General features: G+C 41.9%; 1 protein-coding gene across 1 annotated transcript in view; it reads left to right on the top strand.

Moving 5' to 3' along the window:
- The window catches only part of EIF4E3 (eukaryotic translation initiation factor 4E family member 3), a gene marked incomplete at its 5' end in the record, with an annotated part of 11,078 nt that extends 3,689 nt beyond the window's left edge, over positions 1 to 7,389 (top strand). Inside the window, 4 exons of the mRNA XM_009075867.1 lie at positions 1,969 to 2,029; positions 4,158 to 4,224; positions 6,686 to 6,841; positions 7,358 to 7,389. Of these exons, the coding sequence (XP_009074115.1) occupies positions 1,969 to 2,029; positions 4,158 to 4,224; positions 6,686 to 6,841; positions 7,358 to 7,389 (316 nt within the window). The remainder of the gene's footprint in view (positions 1 to 1,968; positions 2,030 to 4,157; positions 4,225 to 6,685; positions 6,842 to 7,357) is intronic.
- Between the last annotated feature and the right edge of the window lie 4,414 nt (positions 7,390 to 11,803).

Here is an 11,803-nt window from a genome sequence, read left to right on the forward strand (position 1 = left end):
CCTTAAATTCTTTGGTTCTATGAAAGGAGACAAGGTGTGGGACAGGAGTGTCTTGTTTCTGCTGCCTGCAAACACCTGAACTTAAGAGACCTATCAAAGTAATACCCTGAGGTTCTTGTGGAGCTTAAAGTGACTTGTACTAAAGAGTCTTTATTAAAAACACAGGCTGTAATTTAATTATCCACCCTGGATACAAATATAAGAGATCATATTATGAAGCAGAAGCTAAGAAATTAGAATCTAACTCTGAATTTCAATTCACTAATACACAGACTAAGTTTGAAATTTTTTTAACTTGCCCATTTTTTTCTTTCCACTGTTCTTCACCTGTGCAGAAGTGCAGGTGCAGCATATTTCCTGTGCCTATGTATGCTCCTACACCTCAGATTAAAACTAATTTAAGGGACTATGAAGTGATTCATTGAAGCAAATTCCTTCTTGATTGTAAGATAGCAATGGAATGAAGTATAAATAGTTAATGTTTCCTGTCAGCAATCAGGTTTTGCATCCCTTTTTCCTGGTAAAGTTCTGTCACATCTGTTAGAGAACCTAAGAAGTTCCCGAACACTGTTGACGTTTTTGGCATGGTTTGCATAGACTGTGATTGGATTAAGGTTCTTTAGCTTGATCATAGTATGTCTCACTGGGTGGTGCTTACCACAGGAGATTTCTGTCCTGTTCTGCTGAAGAAGCAAATTATTTTCTTACGTGAAATGAATCTAAAGGTTACATTACTTTTCTGAAAATACTGTGACTGGTCAGGATAGCTAAACTGGGCTTGAAAAAACGTTGGTGTCTGTGTTAATCAGCTGAGCCATTGTGTGCAGGCCTTCATGTCTTTGTAAGGATGAATGAGAACATTTTGGGGGTTGTTTTTCTGGGGGTTATTTTTTATTTTGGTGGGTTTTTTCAATTTTTAGTTTTGATTTGATAAGTGACTCTTAGAAGTGTAAAATGCAAAGATCATTTCTGAAAATAAAATGTCTGTTTTAAGCCTATCAAAGCAATTTTGGATTTTAGGAAAGGGATTGCAAGAGATTGTTCTCATCCTAACTAACTAACCTGCTGACTCTTCAGTAATTACTGCCAATAAACTTTTCCCAGATTACAGTTAGAGTATATTGGCTAATTTCAGCATTGGGGGCTTTTTTTTAGGGGAAAAAAGCCAAATTCTTTAGTAAGAATTGAGGGTGAAGATTTTTGAAGATCTCCTAAAGTTTTCCCCTTCCTTTACCCAGTGTCTGTCAGGGTTGATGGGAGATCTTTGCTCCTGGGGAGTCTCTGTAGGTTTCATATTTGGTTTAGACATTTCAAAGATGAATTTCAGGTAATTCCTTTAACTTTTCCTTACAGAGTTTTAACAGGAAACTTGAAGGCCTAGTTTAAATTCTTATGAAAAGAATTGTGACAGAATGCACTTGGGAAATTCACAGGTTTGTACATTGTGCCTTTGCCATTACAAGGCAGTGTAATGGTTATGTCTGCCCTGACCCTGGGCAGCTTCAGTCCTTTTTTTAATGAGGGCAATTAATTTCTAGCTGTCACAAAACTGAAATGAAGTGCACCCATGTTCTTCTGTTAAACTGGATAAATGAGAGAATAATAAGCTGCTTCTGTGAAAACATGCCAGAGGTTTTCCAAAATAAAAGGTTACCATAGTAAAACATGAAATTGTTTTGTGGCTTGTTCCTATACAGTGTGCAGCCACTTCAAAGATGGTCTGTAGTCAGGGAAAATGTAAGTATTTTCCAACACAAAAAAAACTTGGGAAGGGGATTAGGTGCTGAGAGATACACTTCATGTGAACAATGGAAGAATTATCTCTGATGTCAGAAGTCAGAGCTATGCTCCCTGGAGTTAGTAACTGCAGTTCAGATGGGATTTTTCTGGGGAAATTAAACCCCAAACATAGGGTTATCTTGATATGGATTTGAATGTTTGTTTTCACTGCTCTGTTTCCCATAACAGGGAAGAAGAAAGCAATGCCAAAGGAGGTGTATGGAAAATGAAGGTCCCTAAAGCAAGTACAGTATGTTATATTGACTTTTTACTCAGACCTTGTTTAGTAAGGGAGTATCTTTTAACTCTACCTGATAAAGCTGTTGTAAAGATTTTTACTTCTGACATCACCCAACACAACAACCAAATGCTATTTTTAGCATCCATAACCTTTTATTTACAACAACGAGCAAAAGTTCCTTTTCCACTAATTCCTTATCTCTCGCTTTAGATAACATTTGGTGATGTAGTATCAAACAAATAAAATCTGCAGAGTTTCCATTTGGAAACGTGGTAATTTATTATCACCTTTGTCCCTGGGACTGTTTGGTTACAGGCATACAAAGAAAAACAGAAAAAATCTTTTCCTGATAATCTGTGCTAAATTGTAGCTCAGTAACTCTCTTCAAGTCCACACACACACAGTCCAGCACAACATTTATGAGGAGAGGCTGAGGGAGCTGGGGGTGTTCAGCCTGGAGAAAAGGAGGCTCAGGGGAGACCTTATCACCCTCTGCAACTCCCTGACAGGAGGTTGGAGTCAGGTGGGGGTTGGTCTCTTCTCCCAGGCAACCAGCAGCAGGACAAGAGGGCACAGACTCAAGCTCTGCCAGGGGAGGATTAGCTTAGATACTAGGAAGAGATTTCTTAGGGAGAGAGTGATCAGTGATTGGAATGTGCTGCCCAGGGAGGTGGTGGATTCACCATCCCTGGAGGTTTTTAAGATGAGACTGGATGTGGCACTCAGTGCCATGGTCTAGTGACCACAGTAGGGTTGGACTTGATGATCTTGGAGGTATTTTCCAACCTGGTTGGTTCTATGATTCTATGATTCAGAGTTTCACTGAAATGCTCCTAAACTCTCTGTCAAACTCTGTAGGACTATTTCTGCTTGTCTGTCCCTGTGATGGCTCAGAGTAACCTGTGCCTTCCTGTAATCAAACATGGCCCAAGGTGTTGTTTCCTAATAGCCAATATCTATGCCCCTCCTGGAAGGAGGAAGATCTTGCTCATTCTCTCCTGATCCCTCTCACACTGTCTCTAGTGCTCATTGGACTGTTCAGTTTCAGCTCAATGCTTTGTTGCCACAAAAAGTCTCCTGTTCGTTTCGTTTCTAATTAGAGTGTTGGGCCAGGAGAGTTTTTTGATAGGCATAAAGGAGAAAAAACAAGTAGGATCATCCCTGTTCAGCAACAAAGAGTTGTCAGAGCACCTTGTGTACACTTTGGGAAGATGCAGTGCTGCTAAGTTCTTTTCCCTTTTTTTGTTTTTATAAATTGAACTAGGTGAAACATGAAATCTGTTCAGGCATATCATTGTTTGAGCCCTGCTGAAATAATTATTTCCCTTCCCAAATGCATATGAGTAATTTCTCCTGTGAACTGCCATGGTGAGGAGATTCTACCTCTTCTCACATGGTGTTTGTGTGTGTGAGTGTGCTCTGGATCAGGCCTTTAAACACAGAAAGTGAAGTGTCAGAAAAATGTGACAGCCTTGCAGAAGGCATTAAATGCTGAAAGATGGCACTCGAAATTTCAGCCAAAAGTTAATTGATTTTTGCCTGTGGGCTTTTTCCCTGTGTGTGAGCTGCAGCTTTCCTCCCCTGCAGTCCCAAGTGATCACAAACGACTGAAATTGTCTTTTTCCTCTTATAATCCAAGGTGTGAAGACTGTCAGAAGTGACAAGTGGTTTGGGGAGCCTGCATTACTGGGCAGTGAATTTAGGGACCCCAGAGGCCTTGTTTTTCAGAGGCTGAATGACAGCCCCTTTCTGAAATGAAGGTACTTTTGATCTCTCAAACTGCACACCCCATGGCTCCGGTCACTTCTGAAAGGTTTGCTTGAAGGTGAACTTCAGTCAGCTTTCTGTGCCTCTGTAAATAGCAGAAATAATACCTTTATGCCTGTTTCTCTTTTTTTTTTTGGCTTCAGTCTTCATCACATGTGTGCACAGCATCTCCTTGGCTAAGATGAACCATCTTGTTACAGACCTGGCAATTAATTATTTAACACAGCATGTACTTACAGTAAATACTCTATTTTTTTTTGGTCTAGACAACCTCAGAAGGAGAAGACACTCAAAACTGAGCTAGCAAACTCAATTTTTAAATTAAAAAATAGCAATTCAAATGTAACACTTTGTTTTTTCTCCTCCTTAGGCTGCAGTTTGGAAAGAGCTACTGCTAGCAACCATTGGAGAGCAGTTTACAGATTGTTGTGCAGCAGGTAATGATTGAGGCTAGTGTGACAAATTGAGTTTGAATACAGAAAATGGAAATACTGCAAAGAATGAGGTCTAGGGCTGGAAATCATATTCATTCCTGCAGTCATTAAGAAGAGGACAAGGTATTCTGACTACCTTAGCACAAGGCTCAAGCTCAACAGCTTGCATCTCTGGGAAGCCAGCAGGTTTTCTAGCTATTAAATATCAATCTGTTAGCCAGGATTTAAATGATTAATATTCATTCACCAGTGTCAGGATTCTGGAACCCCAAATGGTGCTTCCATACAGATTGTTTGTACTGTCACTGTTGGAAGCAACTAAATTAGATCAATCATAGAATCACAGAATGGTTTGAGTTGGAAGGGACCTTAAAGATCATTCCAGTTCCAATCCCTTAGCCATGGGCAGAGGCACCTTGCACTAGACCAGGTTGCTCAGTGCCCCATTGAGCTTGCCTTGAAGAGATGCTTCCATTATCCCTCGTGGTCCCTCTGATTAGGAGTTGTCAGGGGAAGCAGCACTGCAGACCTGAAGCAGAGGGACACTGTGTGGTTTGCTTGTGGTGACATTAAATGCCCATAGCAGGGCCATAACACAAACCTGGCTCTCCTGAGTCCCAGGCTAGAACTCTACCCAGAAACAATATTTTCTTTATTGCTTAAAAATACTGCTTAGGTCAAGGTAATCTTTAATGCAATTGAATTTACATAAATATTCTTTAAATACTTTGCTGGTTTACTGGAAAATGGGCATTAATCATCCAGAAGCTCATGTATGATTTTGGTCAGAGGTAATAATTTAATGAAGTCCCTTTCAGAATAAATATCTTATCTAGGCTTGCAACATTTCTTGCAAGGAAAAGAGTCCAGGAAGGGACTGTAAACACTAACTGCTTTAAAATAAATCATTCAAGGCAACTTCTTAGTCATGAAAAGCAAGTACAAGTCTGACCGTTTAGTTCATTAAGGCTCTGTTACAGAACAGTTTCTTGCTTCTGGGTGAAGGGAATGATGAACTTACTGATCCATTGGCCTAGACGGAAGGTGCTCTGGGAGCTGTTACTAAACTAACTTCTCGGTTCAAATGACACTTCTCCATCATTTCTTTTGACTGTATTTAGTTCCCTCCTGAGCATGACTATCTGGTTAAACTGACCAGTGATGATGAATATTCTGGTTGGAGTGTTCCTTCACTGCTCTGTCATTCCTTAAAAAATAACTGTTTCTTGGGTTACATAGAATCATAGAATCAACCAGGATGGAAAATACCTCCAAGATCATCAAGTCCAACCCTACTGTGGTCACTAGACCATGTCACTAAGTGCCACATCCAGTCTCATCTTAAAAACCTCCAGGGATGGTGAATCCACCACCTCCCTGGGCAGCACATTCCAATCACTGATCACTCTCTCCCTAAAAAATCTCTTCCCAATACCCAACCTAACCCTCCCCTGGCAGAGCTTGAGTCTGTGCCCTCTTGTCCTGCTGCTGGTTGCCTGGGAGAAGAGACCAACCCCCACCTGACTCCAACCTCCTGTCAGGGAGTTGCAGAGGGTGATAAGGTCTCCCTTGAGTCTCCTCTTCTCTAGGCTAAACAACCCCAGGTTTGCAGAGCAGTTCAGCAAAAACCTTTGAAACAGCGACTCATATCCCCTTTATATACTGATAGGGTTGTCTTGGGGTCACTTGGAGCAAATATAAGATATTCTGCTGCTTACAGAGATTCCCCTTGGCCATGTGCTTTTGGCACCACCCTTGCACTATCATTACTGACCCCTTCCTTAGGATGCACAGGGCAGCTGTGCCCTGGAGCTGCCAGCTGGAGTCACTCACTGCTCCCAGCTGTGACCTTTGAACTCTCCACAAAACTGCAACCCAAGGGTTTCACACCAAAAAGAGCTTCTTCAGCAAAGCACAGAGTTACCAGCACTAGCAGAAGCCTGACTGGGACTCTATTAATTTCATTTATTTTTCTTTTTTTCTGTTGCTGCCTTGACAAAATGTAAAGGAAAAAGTCTGGAAAAGCTGATGTCTGATCTCCACCAGGTACTGTTCCTGGGGTTTTAGTTGTTTCCCTCTCATCCTCCCATTTTTGTTGTAGGCATTACTGTAGGTAAGTTAAGTTGAGTAATTTATATTGCTGACCTGACTGAAGGGACTTTTGTGATTCCCTCCTAATCAAGTGTAAGATTCCTAACAGCAAAGATGAATAATCCCATGGCACTTTATTAAAGCCACTATGAGGTAATATTTCCAAATAGCTTCTATAAACACAGAGTTTCTTTCTGGTAACTACTTTGTCTGGTTTGAACATTGGTATTTTCCTCACTGGAGATTACTCTATTTTTTCATGTCTTCAATTTTTTTTCCCAGCATTTGGGCACTGTTTCATAATGCATAAGTAGCAGATTAGACATGTCTCACTTTTAAAGTATTCCTTAATGATTCTTCCCCTTCTGTGCAGATGATGAAGTCATAGGGGTCAGTGTCAGCGTTCGTGACCGTGAAGATGTTGTGCAAGTCTGGAATGCCAATGCCTCTTCAGCAAGCGAAGCAAAAGTTGTAGAAAAGATCCACAAACTTCTGCCACACACGTCTTTTAAAGCAGTCTTTTATAAATGTAAGTGTTTTGTGCTGCTGATTTCCACCTTCATTAGAAAACCAAGATGCTGGTAGGGTATTTCCAGGGGAATATCCTTCCTGATTCATCGTTAATCACTTAGGAATGTAGCATCTGTCACTGCATTGCAATTATGTCCCTTTAACATAAAAATTAGCTATCATTCAAAATGCCTTTTTAGTCTGATTGTAGGATATATTTGATTTCATGTTTAATATGTCTGGTTCATAAAGTGAGTGAGACAAATCTCCTGATAACTCCCAAGGCTATGTGCTCTTCGATTTAAGTATTCATTTAGAGGAACCATTTACAGTCAGGATTTTCAGGGATCTCATACTTTAGGCTCTCTGTAAATGTCTTATCAGAACAGTGTATTCCCAAAGTTCTGTCATTGGGATGTTGTGTCTTCCTTCACTGAGTTAGACATTGTTGTCTTCTCTTTTTTTAATCTTTTCAACTTCTTGACAGAGTTTGTATGTTCTTTTATTCTTTTTTTTTTCCTTCTCTCTTCCCTAGCCCACAGAGAGCATCATGCTTTTGAAGGCTGACGTGGTGAACATTAAGTGCAGAGTGTGCCAAGTTGTTTTACTGCTACTTGGTGTTTTGAGGTGGTCAGGACAAGGAGGAGGATGGTGGAAGTCCTGCAAAAGTGCTGCACACAGTTGGTTTTGAGTTTCTAACATGTCAGACTTGAATATTGCTAATGAAAATGAGGAAAAACAGTTGCCTTGACCACAAAACGTGCAATTCATTATTTCTTGTTGTGTTGCTGTTTTTAATTCTCCATTGTTTCTTAAAAAAGATATTATAGCCAGTTGTTTTTTCAACTAGGTTATATTTGTTCCCATTTCATTAAAACACCAGGCTTTCTTTTCTTCTTAGTGAAAAGCAAACCTGCCCAGAGCTGCTGTGCTGCTTCTCCTAGATGTGCTGTACGTGGAGGAACACTGGCCTGGGGAAATGTGTTTTCAGTTTTCACTTTGAGACATTCCTATCATGTTAAGATTTACTCACTGGTTTTGTCCCAAGAGAAAAAGAAATTGCACTGCATTTATTCTAATACTCAGCCTAATCTGCTCTTGCACTAACAAGAGCACACACACTGTAAATGTACACAGGAAAGGGTTCATTACCCAGGCAACTACAGAGAGCCACATTTCTAGTGGGGCTAGCCCTGTGAGGGATGATGTTGATGCCTTTTGGTTTATTGATTTTAGAAGAGCCTGGTGCAGGCTGGAACGAGACAGGTTTCAGTAGGAAGCCCTGCACACTCCTCACCCTCTTCTTTAAGCAGTGATGAGGTTTTTGTGTTGTGTGCTTCCTCATGGTGCTTTTCTGTACACTCATGAAAAACTTATGAATTATTTCTAATGAACTAGACAAACTGGATCCATCCCTCCCACTTCCAGGAGTACTTCAGGGACACGTCTGCACCCACTAGGTCAGTGTCAGAATTGCTGTTGACTTCAGTGCAAGGGAAGAGATCCCACTGTGTGTACTTTTAAGCCATCAAGACTTCCTAAGTGACCTTTTAAAAACAACCAAAAAACCACAGAAAAGAAATTTATTTTGTGTTGCAGAATGAGTAGGAGATATTAGGAAGAGATTTTTTACAGAGAGAGTATTTAGGCATTGGAATGTGCTGCCCAGGGAGGTGGTGGATTCACCATCCCTAGAGGTTTTCAAGCTGAGACTGGATGTGACACTTAGTCCCATGGTAGGGTTGGACTGGATGATCTTTGAGATCTTTTCCAACTCTGTTGATTCTATGATTCTATGATAAACAGTGTTAAAATGTTTGTATTAACTATTTGAGATGTTTTAATGTCCTTCCAAAGACTGATGTAGTTCCTTTTACAAGAAGAAGCTGCAAGGTAGAGATGAACATACCACTGAGCACTCCTTCATAATTCTGAGGTTTTTGTTTGGTTCCAGTTGTACTGATTTCCACATCTTTACTATATTAACAGCCATAAAAATAAAATAAATTAAAAAATAAGTGTCACACGTGAGATTTTTTTTATTTACAGCTTGTATTTATGGATTTAAACTGTGCAGTTAATAAGCATTATTAATTAAACACATTTTCTAAAATCCAAATGTCACTTCTGTAATTAGCTGCATGTTGACTATCAAAGTCCACATTACAAATTGTTGTCAATTTTTCATTATTCTAAATCTCTGGTCTATAAAATTTGAGAGGTTTTTTTTCCCCCATATGGCTTAATTCTGATGATGGTTGTTATTATTACTTAGAATTTGGGTCAATGGATAACTTCTTGGCTAAAATTCTGCATGTTATATGCCACAATTCACAACTGGGCTTGGTTCAAACTGGGTAGTGCAAGTTCACAGGAACGTGACAAATTGCATATTGGAATTTTGCAACCATTGATTTAAAGACTTTGTAGAACTTTTGAACTGTCCTTTCATCCCTACATCTGATGCTATGTACTTACACTGAATGATGCTGAACGGTTAATTTTGTTACCCTCTTAAATATTTATTATTTTCACCTGGAGATTTGCTTTATTGAACTTGATTAAATGACACCCCCCCACACTACCTTCGAACTTGCCTAATTTGTTTAATCAAAGGAATGCCTACACCTTCCTATCAAAATTAGTTTCTGCTGACGTTTCAATGTAAAATTAAAACATTTAACTGCCATGGTGACAGCAAAGAAACTCCACATCAGCTGAATGAAAGAAACCTGCTTCCCTCTTGGGGTGGGAACAAGCCCTCCCTGGTCCCTCCCACGCTAGGATGGTGTCCTTGGGCTCTCTCCAGAAACACTGAAGCCTTTCACAAAGCTGGAGCCCTTGTCTCCTTTACCCAGGCTGTTTCTGTGAATTTTGTAGGAACCTCATGTCCTTGGCACAATTGTCCTGCCCCTAGGTCTGCTGAGTGTGGAGTTACTGTCGAGTGGGGATTGTCCTCTGTCCTGGAAAGCCAGGTGAGATAAGAGGTAAGAGAGAGCTCTGGTTGGACTCAGAAAGGTTTGTAGCACCCTGTGAAAGGTGCTCACAGCATCCTCCTGGGGAAAGCTTTAATGCTCTGTGGTGTTGAGTGGAGGATGGTTGGGAGCTGTTTGAAGAGCTTGCTGGACTCTTGCCCAGGCACAGGCATGGGCTGCAGACAGAGCACACAGGGATGCAGCCCAGGGATGCAAGGGGAGCAGCAGCCTGGGGAAGAGGAGGTGCTGGCTGGGCTGCAGCTGAAGCCACTGGGGCAAATGGAGCCAGGATGGACAACTGAGAAATGAACAGCTTTTTACTTCCGTGAGTTACACTTGTGTTTGTCTGCACCTTCCCAGGGCTGAAGGCAGGGGCTGAGCTCTCATTGCTCCCTCCACCTTTGGGGACATCTCTAGGAGCTCTCTGGGGCTCCCCAGGCTGTAACAACTGCTGCTGGAGAGATTAGTTGGGAATTTCACTTCACAGGGATGAAGGGCTGTCTTCTGGGGCTGGCTAATTAGCAGGATTCTACTCTGGTAATTAGATAGCAGTTTGCTGAACACAACTTAGTTGATGAAACCTCTGGAAAATGTAACAATTAAGAGGCAAGGAATGGCAGATTTGCCTCAAAAGCCTGATCCCAACCAGTTGTTGGTGTGGTTTTAGCCTTTCATTCCCCAGTAGAGATGGTGTTGACTCTTAATTTATTTGGGTTTGCTGCTGTTGTTGGACAGCTTGTTCACCCTCTGCTGTCGCAGCAGCTGGTTCCTCTAGGGCATCATCTGAGCTGCAAGGGCTTGAGAAGTGCCAAGTGTTGCTTTTTCAGAAGGCTCTCTGATGCTGCCATCACTGGAGGACAGGAGTGTTTGTCACCCTGAGAATAAATCCCTTGCCCTCCTGCAGTGCTGGGACTGTTGGCTAGGCTGTGTTTGTCTTGGCACAACCTGGCTGTGCCTCCTCTGAGGGCAGAGAATTTCCACCAGGGTTTCTCCCCACACAGCAGCACCTCTGAGCTAGATGTGTTGGAGTGATCACATGAAGCATGTGAGGTTTCCTCACCAGGCACTCTCACCATTTGTGTGCCCTGAAATGAGCATATTAAGAAGTCTCTCTTATGTGGTCCTGGAAATGAGAGACGTGCCAGAATGAATTGTTTTGGTCCATGGCTTATTTGCATTGTGGAGATGTTTGTGGAGTTTTGTTTTGGAGAGCAGTGTTGAAACAGAGCCTGGGAGGAGCAGGAGCCAGGAGGTGGGAAGGGACTTTGACATTCTGTGCTGTGCCTTAGCAATGCTGCTGGATTGGGCAGAGGAGTAGTCAAAGCATCTTCAGTTTGAAGCCATTTCATGCTACAAGCTTTGTTTGGTCTTCTGGGTGCTTTTAGCATGGCAGGTTCAGTACAGGCTGGCACACTTTCCTCAGCATGAATTAACTAACTTCAGAGCAAGGACCACACAAGTTCTGCAGGTTGGAAGGGGCTCAGTCAATGCTCTGTCTTTGTCAGCTGATGGGAGTACAAACCAGGACTAACCAGAGAGAATGGAGTTCAAGCATTGTCTTAAAACACAAACCTGACAGAGGAAAGGTGCTAATCCCAAGCACTTTATATAGACCCTCTTGATCCTATCCACACATGGAAGTGAGGTGCTTTCAGTTGGAAACCATTCCTGTCTTCATTTCTCCACTTCTCCCCCTCCTGTAATGATTCCCTAAGGACAACGATGAGGAGGAAATTAGATTAGACAAACAGTGGGAGACTCCAGGGTTTGCTGTAAAAGCCACCTCCAATCTTTGCTACACTTTGACAGCTCTCAGTTTCTTAATTTGACAAGTTAATGAAGACTGGATTATTCCTGAAGCTGTACACACCTCACTGCTGGGGAAGGGAGGCTGCACTCTGCATCAGGACTACCCACCCCAGCACCTTCCTCCCACCCAGGCTGCAAACCCCATCGCTGGGAGGGAGGTGTGTGCTGGAGCCTGGGGCAGGATCCAGAATTTGCAG

Source organism: Acanthisitta chloris, unplaced genomic scaffold (genome assembly GCF_000695815.1).
Source record: "Acanthisitta chloris isolate BGI_N310 unplaced genomic scaffold, ASM69581v1 scaffold22055, whole genome shotgun sequence".
Lineage (NCBI taxonomy): Eukaryota > Metazoa > Chordata > Aves > Passeriformes > Acanthisittidae > Acanthisitta > Acanthisitta chloris.